Source organism: Ochotona curzoniae, unplaced genomic scaffold (genome assembly GCF_017591425.1).
Source record: "Ochotona curzoniae isolate NIBS_2020 unplaced genomic scaffold, NIBS_Ocur_1.0 contig_3819, whole genome shotgun sequence".
NCBI classification, from domain to species: Eukaryota; Metazoa; Chordata; class Mammalia; order Lagomorpha; family Ochotonidae; genus Ochotona; species Ochotona curzoniae.
Window position 1 is genome coordinate 26,153,385 of NW_024466004.1, and position 19,382 is coordinate 26,172,766.

Here is a 19,382-nt window from a genome sequence, read left to right on the forward strand (position 1 = left end):
TTCTTTCCACCCTTTGGAGAGGTATTTGAGGTCTTCTTTTGGATTAGAGGAGCCAGCTGTCTTGTCTTTCTTGTACATATGGGTATGTTCATCATCCTTGCATGACAGTCAGCAGTGGAGGTGCCCCAGTCCTGTACATATAGTCCTAGGCCAGACAACACATGTATAGACTATCCCCTGAGACTGAGAATCCTGGTCTAAAGCACTCATGATATTCAGGGAGCCCACTCCTAGTCATGCCACCCTACTTGCCCTGTCCTCAGCCCCAGCTCTTGCAAGCACTTTGGTGGGTGCAGCAACCTGATCTAGACTGCCCCCAACTCCCAGCTCTTAGCTTTTGCTTTTAATACTGAGTTAAGTTTATTCTCAAAGAAAGGAATATTAACCTCCATTAAGTTTCTTTTAATGAAATACAACAGTCTCAAAAAGCAATCTAAAAGAATAAATCCACAGATATTTCTGAAGGATGCAGTATAACTGAAATAAGGGGTTAGCCTGCCACACATGTACTTAAAAAGCATTGTCAGCACCTCTTAATTAAGAACACTGACAATTACAGAAATAAGATGGGGGAAACACTTTACTACTGTGTGATTGAAAACACACCCTCACTTTTTAGGACATGAAATTTCCTATGGCTCAGAAAATAAAACCTTTCTAAAAGGTTTTAGAAATAGATAGTGGTGATGGTTATATGACGGGTATAAATGTGATTTGTGCTACTGAATTGCATCCTTAAAACTGATTAAAACAGTATATTTAGTAGTACATATATTTTACCACAACAGAAAAAGGCTTAAGATAATTCTGCTTGAAGTTGGGGGCTGAGGCTGCCCATGCACATTATGGTCACTCAGCTGAGTATCACTGGGACCCAGTCATGCCCTCTTCTGCAACAAACCTGACTTTCCCCTTGCCATAAGGGCAGAGTTGTTCAGCAGTTTCTCTGGTGCTGCTTTCTTTATCTGTCTCCCCAGGTAACCTGTGGTCATAAAGAAGTGTCTCAAAGTGTTGGCGGTTTGTAGGGCCTCCATTCAGCATTCTCTCCCTTAGGTTCTGAGCTCTCTGTTGGTCCCATCTGACTCTTGGGGTAGCTGCTGTCTTCCATTGCTATCTGGAGACCTTTTCTCAAATCTCAAGGCCTGAGCACTTCATACCCCGAGGGCCCACACCATGTCTCTTTTGGACATTGACCTTCTCAGCTCCAACATCTTTGTTCTGCTCCATCTATAGGCAGCTCAGGAGCTGCAGGAGATCCAGGCATGTCCTTTCTGACCTTGTGTAACTTCAACTTTCAGCCATGTCTGTTCCTGCCAGAGGGTATCTGCCCAAATTCTAAATAGCAAAGTGTTCATTCACTCTCATTCTATCAAAATCCATTGGCCCTTACCTGAAGTCTATACCTACATCCCCATGTTGTTGTGCATCTCACTTAGCAGGTTCATTTGGTCACCTGATACTCCCTTACTTCTAGCCTCTGCTAGATCTCCCCCACCAAACTTTCATGTGTTTGCTCACCTGCAGTCCATGGGGTGTTGGCCCAAATCCACCTTTTCCTCTCCTTTTTGGTGAAACTCAGCATTTTAAAGCAGAGATGTCTCTCTTCATGCCATCCTACAACAAACACAAAGCCCTGTAACGAAGCTCAAAACCTAGGAAAGACTCCACCCTGTGTGCCTTTTGTCCCTCCTAGTAAAAAAGAGCTGCTAAGCAAAAAGGCATAAGAGAAGATTTCCAAAACTGTGGGTCTGTTGATTTAATGTTTTCTAAAATACTCTCCCTTCTACCCCCGCTGGCTATACCTATATTCCTTGAGAAACCTGCACTCCACCTGCATCTGACTGCCTGTAACGTTTAAGTATCGAGGCATACACATTGCCTCATTTAGGAATTTGCATCCTAACATTTCTGCTTGTCCCACAGGGGAAGCCTGGTACTCCAGGGCCTCCAGGAGTTCCAGGGGAGCCGGTGAGTGAGTGGCCACTAACATTCATCACATAACATAATGTGTTAATACTTGCCTACAGTTTTAAAGCATTTCTTGGCAATATTTTTTTTCCTGTGAATGTGCTTGTAGGGTGAGAGAGGGCCTGTTGGAGATATAGGGTTTCCTGGACCAGAAGGACCCTCAGGAAAGCCGGTAAGAATGATTTGTTGCTTAAAATTTGCTGCTAAGAAATCGTCTAAGCATTGCCTCTTTGAGAAATGGTGTGTGAATTACCTCTTCATGGATCACCTCAGAATGTCTGATTTGAAGAAGCAGCTTCCCGGAAAGTAAAAGCAGGTTCCACAAATGAATTTGAGGCTGCAGACAGCATGTATTCTCTCCATGTTTTCTAGTTCTTTAGGATATCTCACACACTTATTGTACACACACACACACACACACACACACACACACACACAAGGTAAGGTTTTTTTAAGGGCCATAAAATTAGATTCATTACTAGTTTATGTCTAGTATTCTTAGAGTTAAAACATAGAATGGCCAGTCCTATTTCAAAATACAAAAGAAACCAAAATTCAGAGATGTAATACCTGTATCTTAAGCCAAAGTAGAAGCTATTTTCTCAAATCTTCACCTTTATAAGTGGGGCTTGTTCTTATACTTTCATAAATCACTACTGCTGGCTGTATCATCCCTGCGTGTCCTGAAGGAACTCTTGGCTACTGATCTATAGCATTGGTGTGACATTGTAACAATCACTCCTAATTCAATTCCACATATATTCATCTAGTCTATGCTGTTGGCTGAGGATGTTCCAGGCCCTTGAGAAAAGGTGTATGAAGACGAATAAGACATTCTCCACACTCAGATTTATTCTTTCTGGAAGGCCACTTCTCCCTTGACTTGTTTATTTTCTGTGGGATGTTTAGGTAGAAGGAAAGATTGAAGGTGAACAAGCAGCGTGAAACTCATGAGACTGATTCAGTATGTTGCAGATGTTCAGAGCTGGTTGCATGCATAGTCCTCCGAGAAGTCAGCATGGAGAAAATAAGAAAACCTATGCAAATTAGAGTCAGGAAGATCTAAATATGGACTGTAGCTTAAGGGTTTTATAAGTTATGTATGTGCCATGACATATGGAAAGTATTTCCACTCCACAGCCATAGGAATTGCAAATATAGTGGTTTAATTCCCTGCCTCCTCCTCATCTTCCTTTACCAAATTTCCCATGCAACCCCTGCAAACCATCTCATCTTGTCAAAATGTTGAGTACCCAGAGGATTATGCAAAAACCATTTTGTTCATTCAGCACTGTTATGATTAATAATAATTCATGAGATTTGCATGGTCTCATAGGAACACACACACACACACATTTCAGGTAGATGATATAAGGAGATCTAACTGCATTATCACATACACTGGATCATCAGGGAAGACCTGATATATGAGCAGAAAATTTACATGGAGTAAGAAAAAAACTCAAGCCATGGAAAGGCTGGGGAGAATACTGTTTCTGAGAAAAGAAATAGTACAGCAATGAGCCCAGCAAAAGCAAAGAACAGTAAAAGATATGAAATTGAGAATGAGCATGGCAAAAAAAAAAAAGAGAAGGTAAGATACTGAGTGATATCTAAGTCTTAGATTAGAGTTTGACTTTTGTTTGAAATATAATAGAAACTAAAGCTTCTGTAGCAGGGAATAAAAATGATCTGACTGCATTTTAAGATTCCATCTGACTATTAAACTGTGAGTTGGTTATAAGGAGCAGGTGGAACAGTAAGGAAGTATTGCCATAAACTCTGAGATAAATGATGGTGAGATTGAGATCGCCAAGAGGGTAATTTAAGAGGTACATTGAAGGAAGCACCAAGACGACTTGCAGATAGACCAAATGTAAAGTGTGAGCCAAACAGACAAACCAGGGTTGTGGTTTGGAGTCTGAATAACCATGGGAGGGCGGTGCTGTGGAATGAAGTGATGGAGACAGAATATACATGGGCGTGGGAAGGAAAACCAAGAGTTCTTTATCAGATTGAGGCACTGGTAGCTATGCAAATGGAAATGCCAGCTGTGTGGTGGAGATACACACCTGGAATTCATAGGCCAGGTTTGGGCTGATTTGGGTATTTAAACCTGAATTTGGATGAAATGAAGTCAGTGTGGGTAGGGACAGAAGAGTACTTCAATTGTTAGGAAGAAGACCTAGCAGAGAACACAGTACTAATGAGATAAAGTGAGGCTTCTGAGACAACAGGTGAGCTAAGAGTTGAAAGAGAAGTGAGAAAGAGGTAAGTCACAGATAAGTAGCAGGAGGACTGGTAATTCTCTGCCATATTTGCAAGGAAGTTATTTATAGCAGAGATGGTATCAATCTAGTATCTTGATAAAAATAACCCAATCACAAGAGGAAAACTTGATGATACAAGGAAATAGAGAGTAAGTTCATGAAGACAGCTGGTATCCTATTCATCACTGGAAACTGCTGGCAAGTAGAATCAGGGGAAAATCATGTCTCTCAAATACAGGGACGTGTAAAAGTTGGGAAACAAATTCATGTATGTCATTAAAGGAAGGCCCGGTGCGATGGCGTAGTGGCTAAGGTCCTCGCCTTGAATGCACCAGGATCCCATGTGGGCACCAGTTCTAATCCCAGCAGCCCCACCTCCCATTCAGCATCCTACTTGCGACCTGGGAAAGCAGTTGAGGACAGCCCAAAGCCTTGGGACACTGCACCCACATGGGAGACCTGGGAGAAGTTCCTGGCTCCTGGTTTTGAACTGGCTCAGCTCTGGCCACTTGGCGAGTGAACCATCAGACAGAGGATCTTCCTCTCTGTCTCTCCTCCTCTCTGTATTTCTGCCTTTCCAATGAAAATAAATAAATCTTAAAAACAAAATAAAAACAAAAACAAAACTAAAGGAAAGGCCACAGTTTTCTGTTTAGTAGGGTGGTGATACAGTAGGTCTAAAGACAGGGAAAGGGGTTGAAATGTACTTTGGGACAAAACAAAAGAAAATCAAATTAAGACAAACAGAAGGGTAATCTGACCATTGTTCTTCTGTTTGGGCTGGAAGAAGTATGCAAAGACACATTTTGTTTGCTATATCAGCAGCTCAGATGAAGATGTCTGGTAGATAGAAAGCTGGTTATGCCCAGAAATATGGTTGTGCCAGAGAGATTAGAGGAGGGGAGATCAATGGGATACATTTGAGTTATTAAAATTTCTAAAATGGAGCTGGAATTGTGGCAGGATAAGTTAAACCACCGCTTGTAATGACAACATCCCATGTGAATACTGAGTGGAGGCCCAGCTACTCTGCTTCTTATTTAGCTTCCTGCTAGCGTGCCTGGAAAGGCAGTGAAAATGGCTCAAGTACTTAGCCTGCTTCCATACATATTGGAGACCTGAACAGAGTTCAGCTTTCTAGCTTCTACCTGGTCTCAGCCATTGTGGTCAAATGGAAATTGAACCAGCAGATACAAGATATTTTTGTGTCTGTCACTATGTGGTTCAAATAAATAAAGTCTGTAGAAATTAATTCTCTGAAAGCAAGAATGTCCCTGTGATGGATAGCAACTCCTTCATATGCAAAAAAGAACACTTAAGGAATTGTTTGATACTAGAAATCAAAAGAAAAATAATGGTTTATAGGGCCATTCCTTTGCTTACATTGTTACCAAAATATGGACCACATTTTATATCTGTCTTCTTTTATTCAAGCAACAAAGTTATTTCTTTGAAACTCTGTCCTTAATCAGCTTTGTCTCTGTTCTTGTGTTTCTGGGTGCAATAGCTTCTCTGAACGTACACTTCAGGTAACATGTTCTTCATTAAAGCTCTCCAGATAACTCCCAGGATGTTCAGAGAGATTGGGGAAATATGGTTGGATTATCAACTGTGACAGATTTCAGTGTAATTTACAGCACTGACAACATGCAGTTGTTTCCAGTTCTATCCTCAATCCATTCCAGTGCAATAAATGTCTCCTCGGCTTTTCAGAGGAACAAGAGCATGCAATTGCCTGCTGGCTAAGAAATTATATTCCTCACCTTGCTCTGCCTCTTCAAATCAAATATCGAAAACACATGTGCTTTGGGCCCTAGGTATTTGATTTGACCCCAAATCTTTTTCCTTCTTAAATCTCCTGGCCAATCTCCCAATCTTATAAAATCTCCAAGCAGGACTGAATTTTATTACCACTTCCACAACTGCCTTTTAAAGTTCAAAAAGCTTCCAATTTTCTAATAATATTTGAAAAAAAAAAAACCCTCCCTATTTAATACTCTCAAAAGCCATGATTACAGATTTCTTGCTTTTCTTCAACTAAAAAATAAACAGTTGTACCCTAGGTGACAGCTTCTTTTCTAGTAGGATCATGCTCTGGCCATGTTACAAAATTTTCCCAACTGCGGCTGAGATCATTTACTGAGAATGACTGTTGTGCTGGAAAGCTTCCTGTTAGAAGGTAACAAAATGCCGTGCCCTAGTCAGCTGGTGCCAGGGGATGCCTTCCCTTTCCTCAGAATACACCTGAAAGGAAAGTCAGTAAGGAGAATAAAGTTTGCTTACTATTCAAAATGCATTGTACATCTTTCATGTTACTTTATTTATTCCTTGGCTTAAGTTGATGCTTATAGAAGAAAATTTTCCAAGCAAGGTTAATGCAAATATTAAGTGACAGAAGTTTTAAAATTTTATTTTAAAACCAGAGTCAGAATCATCCATTGGTTCATTCCCAGAATGCCAGGTGAAGACCAGTAGCGATAAACTCAGTCTGGGTTTCCTGCATGGGAAGCAGGACTACAACTACTGAGTGTTGCATGTTGCTTCCCAGGGTGTATTTTAGCAGAAAGGTGGAATCAGAAGCAAGCCTGGTCTTGAACCTGGCACTCTCGCACAGGATGTGGGCATCCAAAGCAACTACTTAACTAATGTGTCAAATATCTGCCCTCAGTGTCAGAATTTGAATTCAGGGCTGTCTGATTTTACCAAGGTCTCAATAGAAATGTGATTAAGGAGGAGCAGGTGTTGTGGCAAAGTAGGTTAAGTTGCTGCTTGGGACACCCATGTCTCATATTGGGGTACCAGTTTAAGACTCAACTAAGGAAAGTAAACTAACAAAGGGACGCTCTTTCCCTATTCACTCTGAGTCTCAAATAAATAAATAAATGTACTTTTAAAAGATATGAATGGGAGCTGGCATTATGATATAACAAGTAGAGCTGCCACCTGCCAAGCTGCCATCCCAAGTGGTCACAGGTTTAAGTAACAGCTGTTCCACTTCATCTACCTCCCTGTTGATGTACCTCAGAAAGCACTGGAATATGGACCAAGTACTTGGGCCTCCACACTCATGCAAGAGACCCAGGAGAAGACCCCTACCCTAATTTCCATCTGGCTGAATTTTGGCAGTTGTGGCCATTTGGGGAATGAACCAGTAGATGGAAGATCTATCTGTCTCTCTCAATGTCTCTTCCTCTCTCTGTAACTGCCATTTAAATAATGATTAAGGAACTGTCCTAGAATTCTTATTCTTTAATTGAACTTAATTGTACCATTTAATGCAGATTTAGAAATGTTATTTATTTTTCATGTTTATAGGGAATAAATGGGAAAGATGGATTACCAGGTGCTCAGGTATGTTGTAAGACTATCTGCCTCCAGAATATTCACCAATATTTAGATCAGATTGATGAAAAACCTTGGCAGGCAGTGATTTTTCCTATTGGCGTCTGTTTTTCAGGGTATTGCGGGAAAGCCTGGAGATAGAGGCCCCAAAGGAGAACGTGTACGTATATTGCTATTGTAGTAGTTATTCAATTCTATTACAACTGTCCCATCATTTGAGTTACATATGTAGACTCCTAAAACCTCCCACTATATCAAAACAAAGCTAGGTTGGATATGACCAAAAATCTCTTATTAGACAGAAAATGTGACAACTAAAGGGCCAGGAAGCGGGTCTTCCAGCTACACTTAAGTGGTTACATTAACACACAGCTGAATCTACTCTTTTCTGGATTGCAAAATTTCCATGAACTTTTCAAAGCCCCCAAACAGAGTGGAATAATGTCAGGTAAGTGCTATGATCTTATTTGAATTGCTTATTTGAGTTGCTGATATTGTTGTAACTTCTCTTGTTTTAATATACATTCTATCTTCTAGTAGGCCTAATGCTCTTCCACAACAACAGCTTACCTAAGCATCTGTGCTTACTACAATTCTATTTGGGACTGCTACTTTGTGTGATAGTGGAAACATATATATTTACATACCAATGTCTAGTTTACTAATTTTTATATATTATTATGCAAGTAATTCATCATACCCAAAGGAAATTCAGATAATATAAATTTAAAAGAAAAAAAAATTTTACCTCATCTTTCTAAAGAGATAGATGTCATGGGTATCTCAGACATATTTCTACCTCTCTTACTCTTATATATCAAATACATCTATGTTTATATATGTGTCAGTAAAAACAGATGTTTTTCTCAAAAGAAATGGGTTTTCATTGTTACGTAACTGATACTTATCCGTAACAAAATATAATAACCACCTATCTTTTGTAAGTAAATACAGATCTTCATCTACTTTTTCAGAGCTATATGTTAATCCACTATAGGGAAATGCCTTACCTCACTAGTTCTTTTTTGGGGGGAGAAATTAATCTCCCAATTTTTATAAGCATCACAACAATTAACATCGCTAGACAACATAAAAGAATTTTAATAGGCTAGAGATTGTATTCATTTTTGACATGCTTAGAGCATCAATCACTAACCAGTTTCCTACTAACTTCTTTCTACCGAGCTTGGAAATTTCTCCAAATGCGAACTTGATTGATAAGCCTGTATTTTTAGAAGTAACATAGTAATGTTAAGGTTAGATCAATCTTTATTTTCTTCTTTCTACACGACTTTTTTTATATCTTTCCATGATCACATAGATTTCTGCAACTGTTCACTTGTTTTTATATATTTTCTAAAGCAGAAGAAAAAGAATCAGGATCTTTTTCAGAGTGAAAAAAAACAAAACACTGCCATGAAATGCAGGACACCCTTAAACACTCTTCCATTGTATGGATGTGAGCATCACCTCCTGGAGTTGTGCAACTGAACATTTGAAAAATATGTGACTGAAACACCTGCCATGCCTGGCCTTTTCTCTATTTCTTTCTGCCCTCCCCTTCCACTCTTGCCCAAACATACAATAATAGACAATGGGAAAATAAAAGGCAACATCAAAGAAACCTCATATCAAATTCAGACATAGCTAAATGCTCTTATTCCTAGTTTATTCAGACATTTCAGCAAATTCCCTTAGCGCTCACCTCTGCTGTTTAGCAAATTAACTCAGCGGTAATCCATACCCCCCACCTTAGCTACCTACTTTGAACTTTTCAGTTTCTCCCTTTGCAACCATGAATTGTATAAATTTAAACACAGTGAGCCTATACATGCACACACAAGTATAACACATTCAAAAACCCAAAGAGACTAATAAAGACAATACAAAAAAAGGAGAAATGGGGAGGAAATAATATCATTTTTTGAGAAATTTTGGGTGTCCTTGGGTCCTTCCAGTGAAAAATTTCTATGGTGAGATTCTCTTGGCATTTTTTCTTTATAACTACAAAGAAATCCAGGCCTGAATTGACAGCAGGTGGTGTCAACTTTCGAAAGTTTCGAGGTTGTAGAATGAGTACAAGCATTGTCACTAACATTTGTATTGAGTGCTTCCAAGGTACCAGGCAATGCTCTAAGAACTTTTTTTTTTGGTGAAATCCGTGATTTTTCAGCAACACCCTGCTTCATAGACACTGCAGCTGTTGCCACTGTCTAAATGGGGTGACTAAAGCAAATAGAGTCTAAGTGATTTATCCAAGACCCCACAGTTAATCTTGTGTAATTCCAGACCTTTAGCTCTTAATCACAACTAATGTAGTTCTAAAAAATGCCACTCTTTATTTTTTTTTCCTTCATAGGGTGATCAGGGAATTCCAGGAGACAGAGGCCCACAAGGTGAACGGGGGAAACCAGGCCTCACTGGCATGAAGGGGGCTATAGGTCCTGTGGGACCACCTGGAAGCAAAGGCTCCGTGGGCTCCCCTGGCCAGCAAGGACCTCCCGGCTCACCAGGTGTACCTGGAGCTCCGGTAAGTGGTTCTGGGAGCTTTGGTGGCTGCTAGCTGGTGTTGGCAACACATCCATCCCCTTTAAGTTTTGAAAACAATGATAATGTTTTAAATATACATGACAAGCTTAAACTCTCTCTGATAGTGGCAATGGCTGTCATTTATTTAAAGTTATTTTCCAGATCCTCTGCTAACCACTTAGTACACATTACCTTATTTGTCCCTTCTAGCCAAACAAGAAAAAAGGTGTCATTTCCATCCCATTTGTATAAACATAGAAACTAAGAGTTGGCTTGCCTGAAGTCACAAAGTTGTTGTGTGGGTCAGACAGGTGTGGCTGCCTTCGAAATCATGATTTATGCCTAGTACTGGCTGATTGTGTGAGTAAAATGTGTTTTAACTACCCCAGTTCATTCCAGGATTCTCCTTTCTGCCTAACATGGATATTTTAATATTATATTCCTTTGTTGAATGGTTACTGTTTACCACTCAGGATACTAACACATCTTTGGGATGCCCTAAGCTTTTAAGAGAATATCCCAATTTGGTACAGTGACAAATGAGGCAGGGTGAAATGGGGAGAAAGAATAGGTAGAAAGAAGAATCCTTGTGCCTACAAAACTGAATCATGAAAAAAATATTTTTAATTATTAAAAAACAATAAAATTGTTGTAAGGAAAAATAATTCAGCTATTTCAAAATGCATTGTTATTTATTATTTTAGCTGCAATTAGAAAGAGAGAGAGAATGGGCAAAGAGAAAGGCCCCATCTACTGGCTCACTCCCTAATATTCACAATGGCCAAGACTGAGCTGGGTTGAAGATGGTAGCTGGAACTCACCCCAGATTTCCTGCATGGGTGCCAGGGTCTCACACTTAAATCATCACTGCTGTCCCCTGGCTGGACATTGGCAGGAAGTAGAGCTGTAATGTAAACTCAGGCACAGGCAAGTGCAATGTGGGCATCACACCCAAAGGCTCACTCTCAGGCATGCTTTACAGTACTGACTTTACTGTCTCTTCGTCACCTACAGAAACCACGTTTCTGTTTCCTATTAGGACTCTGTTTTGCTGGACGTCAATACAACGGTTCTGCCCTACATGGTGCTTTGAATATGGAAGTTACTTAGGTCAAGAAACACTGTTTAGTTAGGGAATCCCAAATATTTGTTAATATCCTGAGAAATAATGAGTAGCCATTCAACAAAGGAATGTAAGGTTAGAATATCCATGTTAGGTAGAAAGGAGAAGCCTGGAGTGAATCGGGGTAGTTAAAACCGTATTTTATTCACAAAATCAGCTAGTACTAGATGTAAAGCAGATCAGCATTCTCACAATTCTGGTATTTCTGTATTAAAGATAAACTCTATTTAAACCAAGTTTGTGTAACTTGAACTTTCAGTAGCACAGAGTATGTCAGTATTTGATATTAGATGATTTCATTCAAGTCCATTGTCCCATCTACAGTAAGAATAAGATAATGACCTAGGGCATTCTTGAGACTACCCTAAGAGAAATCATCACTTTATGAGCCTGTGATATTATCTGAATTTTTTTCTTTTGCTTTGCTTTGTTTCTCTTGAGTTCTAAATGAGTATATTGTTATAAATGAATAAGCATCATTTTGCTCTGAAAATCCGCAACAGTGATAGAAACAGGACACAGAAACCTGTCATGGGGAACAATGGAGAATTTTCCAAGACAGAAACTTTATAAATAAGGTTGCACCAGTTAATTATAGAGCAGAGTTGATGTCACACACCAAGCTAAAAACCACATTGTATGGTGATGTCATACAAAGCTTTCAGGTCTCCAGTCTAACCATATCTACTGTAGCCTTTGTTCATATACCTTGCAATGGATTGTTGGCAATGAGAATGATTTCCTTTGTCACAGCCTCTAATTTTCATCATATTGTCCTTATTACCACAAAATGCTCCCAGATAGTAATCACCAAATGTAGTGGGTAGTAATGAAAAACTTTGGAACCATACCCATTGTGAGAAAAAGCAGAGATCCCTTTTAAAAATATGAAAGTACCAAATAGAGCATTACCATTATCAATGTTAGACTGTCAAATATATGTGGGTCTGATTGTTAGTGAGTTAAAAATTAGAATGATGGCATTTACTTACTTTTACCTGACCTCAAAAGCATTTTCAATTATGAAAATTGCTTAACACATGTATACTTGAAATGCATAGGTTGTAGAATAAAATGCAAACCTTAGTTAATAGCAACTTAGGAAACAATAGAACATACTTGGGGTTATCTTTGAGGTTCACTTACTTTGAAGATATGTACTATCAGTCAGGTACTAACTTTGTCAGTGTTCAATATTTGGTTAAAGATTAAATTGAGATAATAACATCATAACACTGCTCAAATTCTTTTACTTTGTAAAATTACATGATAAGAAATGTATTTACTAGTTGCATGAAGTCCTGTGTCTCCTTGAAATAGGAAATATGTTGACATCTTTGATTATAATGTCAGGCCACAGTCTTAAAAAATATAATTACTGCAAATTATTCTCGCATATGCACAAAATGAAAGAGTTCTAGTACCCAATACAGTCCATTGCTAAAAGCATTTTTCTTAATAAATATATCTCTAGAAGTTTTACTGTTTCTATTTGTTATTCATTTGTGCTATGCTGTATTTTAATGGTACATTTTTCCCTTCAGGCTGATGCAGTTTCATTCGAAGAAATAAAGAAGTATATTGATCAAGAGGTCGTAAGAATTTTTGAAGGTTAGCTTTGTTTAATAATATTTCTGAGTTTTTCACTATTTCCTTCTACCTATCCACTGTGGGGAATCCCTATAGCAACATTCTTGAAAAATGGTTCTGCAACAACATTAAGAGGCAACCTATTTTATAATATGATAACTCTGTTTGATAAAAAAGATCTTCCTTGTACTCAAGTAAAAATCCCTCCTTGTAGCTTTCTGTTACCATTCCTGGAATGGAAACCAGTACAGGCAATGTGGCCTCTCTGTACATGATAGCCCTTTGGGTATTTTTTTAACATCCACCACACCCCTCCTTATTATCCTCCTCTGTAGAGTCAACATGCCCAGGTCCTCCATCCTGGCACCCTTCAGCAGTGCTTAATTTATACATGACCCTCATCCCCCCAGAATGTTTAGATCAAGGGCAATTGCAGTATCCTTTGATCTTGACCAGGATCAGAAAACTATGATCTATCAGCCAAATAAGTCTGCCACTTATTTGTGGCTGAGCCTGGCTTCAATATCTTCATGGCATTGGAATGGCTTGCATTTTCAAATCAGTTTTAAAAGTAAAAGTGTTTCATGCTGTGCAAAGATGATCTGAAATTCAAATTTATCTCCCTAGTAATGAATGACTGCCACACAAGCCACCTAATTCCCTTACTTGTTTTCTTTGCTGCTTTCATGTTGCAAGAGCAGAAGTAAGTAATTGGAACAGAAATGCTAGCCCATGCAGACTAAAAACTTACTATCTGACCTTTTTCAGAGAAAAGTTTCTGACCCCTGCTCTTGGCACTTCAGTAATTCAACCTAAGATAGCATTGACATAATGTTAATTAATTTCAAGTTCTCAAATAAGTAGCCATCCTAAGATTCCTTACACAATTTTTTTTAAGATTTATTTATTTGTATGAAATATTAAGTGTATCTACTAAATTTCAGCTATTTGTGTTCATGCACTATTCCAGTTTGGAAACATCTATTGCATTGCTGTCTCCAGGACAGCAAGGTTGACTGAATGTTATAGGCATGCCATCATTCTAGTTCTTGATAAAAATGTTGAATTAAAAAGTCAGGAGTCAGAATTTCAGTTCTGTAAATGCCGCTGGGTTCCATCAGCCGCCTTGTAAGTCATCTATTTAGTCTATTGTTTGGTAGACTCTGAATGTACATAGCTGCCCTAAAATTAACCCTATATTTTTTGTCTATTCACAAAGATATCACTTGATTTTGTCAAATAATTGTCTAAAATCAGTGTCACTCCCCTGTACTCTGAGGTGAATAGTGTGGCAATTGTCTAGCAAATAAATCCAAATCGACTATCACAGTTCCTACCTCTGTTACTAAGCATCTATAAGTGAAAGATAGTTTGGTCATTTATTTGAGGAATAAGATTATAAGATGCCTTTCATCCATCTTGAACCTTTCTGGAGTCTGCTACTCCATATTTGATAAGGAAGACATCCTGATTATTTTAAATAATAATTAGTAGGGGTCAAAATCTCAGTGGCATGGGTCATCAGTTACCTGGAAGTGGAGTAGCATAAGGTCTTGCTGCTGTTTCAATAACAGAGCTTGAATTCATGCTACAAAGTTCAGATCTTGATAACTACTAAATATCTGCTCTGAAGGATAATCCGTTAATGCACTTGTCTAGTTCTCCTTCAAGCTACAGGTTTTCTCTTTGTAATTTTCATGTTGCCCTTTAATTTAGAAATCTTTACCTCTTTTCTGCACTTCTATCAAGCTTCATAAAACAAATGCTAACCTTTACAATCCAAGCATTCATTCCCTCTCAACATGTATGCCAAAATAACTGACTGAGAGGGAAAAAAAAAATGTTTCAAGCTCACCAAGGAAACACTGGAAAATATTGATTAGCTGCAATTTTTGCAGAACTCGGTGTAAAAGGAAAGTGTAGAATCCCTTGTTGAAACATGGTTGTGAATTTTAAAATAGAAAAATGGTAAGCCACAAAGGCAGTCCTGGGCACGGGATGTCAAATAATACGCATGCCTTTCATTGGCCATCACCCTGGGAGGGGAAACACGAGAAAATGTTTTTAAACTGCAGTCTAAAGTTACCCTTTAACTCTTGATTTCGTGGGCTCTGGTGTCATTAGTTGTCTTTTATCTCAGCCAGCTTGAATAATGAATTTCAGTTTCTTAAAAGGCTTTAGATGAATAGTTGAATAGCTCATCAGTTCAACTTTCTGAAAAAACAATGATTAGGAATGTTAGAAAATACAATAATCAGAAAATGTCTGATTAGGCATTGTTAGAGAAAAAACGAATTGCTGAAGCATGGGAGGTATTCACTTGGCAAGGCCCAGCCATTCCGAGGAAGGTGTGGCCCTTGGCCATCTGTCCTGCGTCCAATAGAAGTAACACTTGTTCCTCTACAAAGCAGGCTCTGTGCGGCTCTCCCAGGCCATTCTGTGGTTATTGCCTTGAAAAGCTGCCAGTCTCTGGAGAAGCGAGGGGAAGGGCTGGGGCCCTCTCTGCTTGTGTCCTGGGGCAGGCTCATCTGCCTTGTACTTTCTCAGTAGTTCTTCCTGTAAGTCTGCATCCTCCCATTCTGGGTTTCTGCCCCATGTGTTTTCTCAAAGTGACTCACTTGCAGGTGTAGTCTTTCTCAGGCTTCCTCTGACCTCACCCCTGTCTCTCCTGTCTTCCAACCTGGCTGGGTCCAGGCGAGTGGCCAGACATCTCTCCTCCCAAGTCCCCCAGATGGATGGCCTAGACTCAAGGTTTAAAAGTAACCCCAAAAGGAAATTTTTCCCCTGAAATTTCTAGACTCTAAGATCTTCTATGTGATATTCCTTTCCTTTTATCTCTGTTGACACCAGGCCAGTAAAACTGCCTTCCCCCTAACAAAATTGTACCTGAAACACAGAATTTAGTTATTTAGCACTTAAGTTAATTTGTGCCAAGATCATTTCAATTCAGGCAATTTGATTTTCCACTTAGAAGTCACCTTTTCCATGGCTTCTGAACACCATTAGCAAGAAAAGAAAACTCCATTTGCACAAATCACAGGGCTACAAGGTCATAGTTCCTTTTTTCAGAGAGCTATCTCTGTGAAAGCAAAGATTACTTTTCTCGAGTGAAAACAGTTACAGTTAAGCAGCACCTCTCCGCCTCCCTTTATCCTCAGCAGTTTTAAACTATCAATGGAAGCAAAGGCTTACCTCGCCTCCAAGCACCCTGCACAGCCACCATTCTCTCTGTTCAGCAAGTCGTAGACGCTTAGTGGTAGCTCAAGGAATTCCTCAGCAGACCCTGCTGGTCAGCCTACTTTATCATGCCAAGTGTTCAGAGAATCTAATGAAGCCTAAACCAGGACCTAAAACTCAAGTTCTTTAGAGACTGTTTAAGTGATGTCACTGACAATGCCCCACAAATCTCACACCTTGAGCTGCTCTCAGGCCACCAGGGCTTCCTTCTTCATTTTGATGCCCCTTCCCAAAGCTTACCACGATGGGGGTGGGTATCTTTCTTTAAGTCCCCAGATTGGATTTCAGATGGATCACAATGCACAAGCATAGAAGCACAGTTGGTTTAGATTTCCAGTTTGACTAGGCCAATGCTTTTCAAGGAAGCTGGCTGCACAGTGTAAGGGTTGATGTCAAGCATGTGTGTCAGCACTTTTTGGCATTACGGAGGCATCACAGCTACCAGTGATGCTGTTCACATGAATCAGAGTCTTCCTCAAAACTGAGAAGTTCAATTGTTGTTGTAAGATCACTTTAGTACACGTGGAGACTTACATCAAGATGCTGGAAGAATGTACCAACAATGCAGGAATGTGTGCAAACACTGTCTCTTGGTTCTTGGGATAAGCTGGGGGCAGGCATGGATGGTCATACATATAACTGAGAGAATAGGTTTGAGCTAACTATTCCTGAACAGTATTTCTGACTCTACATCCTCTTATATTTTTTCCATTTTCCATATTTATTTAATTACGCATATAAGTACATATGAATGTGTTAACATAATCTACTTCCTTCTTATTTCAAGATTGTAGTATTTTTTTTTGCCTCTGTGCACAAAGGTTACATTTTTGTACATATACGTATATCGGTATTTCTGTGCATGCACATCATTTAGCAGATCTACTTCTTTGCAGACACATGGAGTTTAGAAATTTTTCCAAATGTAGTTTCTGCTTATTTCAAGTTACTTCTTTTTGTTTCTTTGTTTGATATTCTTCTGATCAATTTGTGGGATTTTAGCATTAGTCAGTAATCCTTATCTGTTCAGTCATAAAAAGAACCGGTTCCAAAAATCTGATTGCAAATTGTGAGTGTGTAGTGGTGCTTATCAGCTAGGGCTTCCCCACAGGTAACTCCCTGGGCTTCAGAAGTTAGGCATTCCCCATTTCATTGTCAGTAATCGATTCATCGTCATCTGATCAGATCCCTCAGTGTTTCATGCCTGACTCCCAGCCCAGCACTGAGCATGAAAGTGCTCCTTTGTTTGCTTTTTTCAGCATCACAGCCCAAGTTCCAAGGAGTCTGAGTTTCCCATGTTAATCTATTTCCTATCCTTCACAGATTATAAACCTTCAGGCTTGTGCTGGGGTTGGAGGGACTAGTTAACAGAGAAAAGACTTTCTAAAACTACCTCTATTTTTTCATTTAAAATATTTTCCTTTTTAAAACCTTTTAACAGACCCATTAAGAAGCATACATACTTAACTTATGGATCCCTAAGTAGTACTCTATTGCATCTGTAGGCTGCACAATGTCCAATTGAAACATATGTCTTTATATGAAGTAACAGAACAAAATAGGATGAAACTGTATCAAGAAAATAGGCAATTATTACACATTTGAATAGATAATAGAAAAGATGATTTATTATCACATTAATAGTAATAGCTGTTATGAATTAACCCCTTCTCCAAGGAAGCTAAGCCATGATAGAATAACTGAAGTGATTTTTGCATTGGCAGGCGGAAAATACATGTTTAGTCTATAGCAACTTCTACTTAAATTCTTTAATTTCCTGCTTCATTAGAAAGCATAGCCAAAATCAGTTTAATTGACTAAAGATTCCTGAAAACAGAGGAAAGGCAATTAAGAATATAAACCTTTACAATTCATTGAGATGTTCAGGAACATATTCTTTTCAGTTATAGAACATTAGGGTAGAATTCAGAAGAGGTAATTACCTTTATACTAAATTGTTATTTCTGAGCACATCGTAAAGCTAGATAATGCACAAGTAGCAGCTATTATTTGTAACAGTTTACTATTTTGCTAAAATTGCTAAAAACAACCTGAAGCAAAATACTTGTAAATCCAAGAAGTACAATGAAGAGGAAAAATTCATACTGTGGATTTCTGTGTTTGACATTGAAAGCTTTCAAAGTGTTGTGTATCAAACAGAGAAAACTTTACTGAACTATATATTTTAAATTAAAAAAAAAATTATGTCGGGGCCCAGCACAGTAGCCTAGAGGCTAAGCGCCTCACCTTGCATGTGCCAGCATCCCATATGGGCACTGGTTCATATCATGGCTGCTCCACTTCCCATCCAACTCCCAGCTTGTGGTCTGGGAAAGGAGTAGAGGATGGCCCAAAGCCTTGGGACCCTGAAACTGCATGGGAGACCCAGAAGAGGCTCCTGGCTTCTGGCTTCAGATCAGCTCAGCTTGGGTCATTGAGGCCACTTGGCAAGTAAACCAACGAACAGAAAATCTCTGTCTCTCCGCTCTGTAAATCTGACTTTCCAATAAAAATAAAACCAATCTTTAAAAAAGATATAAATCTCCAAACTGTGATCATTGACTTTCACATTTACTATAAATTACCTAGTAAGATATTTATACCCAACATAATGGTTTGCAAGGCATTAACTATATATTAATTATTTATTTGATCTGTTAAGATCCTGAGTCAAAATGGAATATCATGAACTAAATATCTAAGATGTTCAGGCAGTAAAAGCTTACTGGAAGGAGTGTGATTTAGCATTACTCTTTGGAACCAGTGTCTACCACATCCCATTGCTTGCTCCCAATTCTCCTCAGATAACGAAGGTTGTGGTCCTCTGGGTGCTATGAGTCTGTCCCACTGTGTGGCCTCAGAGTGAAAGTGTAGGGTTGTTACTCTTTGACTAATAAAAGCTAATGCTCTCTGCTTAATAATTCTGTATGAAAAAATTATTTTACTCTCTTAAGCAGAGTAAACACCTGTATAGTTTCTGAGCGGCCTCTTTAATTTGAAAGCCCAAAGGAAAACAGGTCTTACTCACAAGTAATCTATTCTATACCAAAAAAGTTATAAAACATACAAATCTTTTTAAGCAAAATGTGCCTTCAGTTAAACGAACTGAACTACATGAATAGACTGAAGAAAATCAAACAACGCCTTTACAAGTCTATATGATTTCACTTTTGTTTTTTTCAACCAACACCTATCATCTTGTCTGTTGCTGTCATTTGATCTTCACCTATAAAAACAAATATCACACTTATCAATAAGAAGCTTTGCTGGAAAATTTGTCTCCACCAAACTCAATGAATTTTTAAAATCAAAGATGCAATTTG

At 38.8% G+C, this 19,382-nt stretch overlaps 1 protein-coding gene across 1 annotated transcript in view; it reads left to right on the plus strand.

Annotated features, from left to right (window-relative positions):
- COL19A1 (collagen type XIX alpha 1 chain) overlaps positions 1-19,382 on the plus strand; it is a 319,505-nt gene that overhangs the window by 286,959 nt on the left and 13,164 nt on the right. Inside the window, exons 40-45 of the mRNA XM_040983151.1 lie at positions 1,924-1,968; positions 2,078-2,140; positions 7,554-7,589; positions 7,696-7,740; positions 9,940-10,110; positions 12,777-12,843. Of these exons, the coding sequence (XP_040839085.1) occupies positions 1,924-1,968; positions 2,078-2,140; positions 7,554-7,589; positions 7,696-7,740; positions 9,940-10,110; positions 12,777-12,843 (427 nt within the window). The remainder of the gene's footprint in view (positions 1-1,923; positions 1,969-2,077; positions 2,141-7,553; positions 7,590-7,695; positions 7,741-9,939; positions 10,111-12,776; positions 12,844-19,382) is intronic.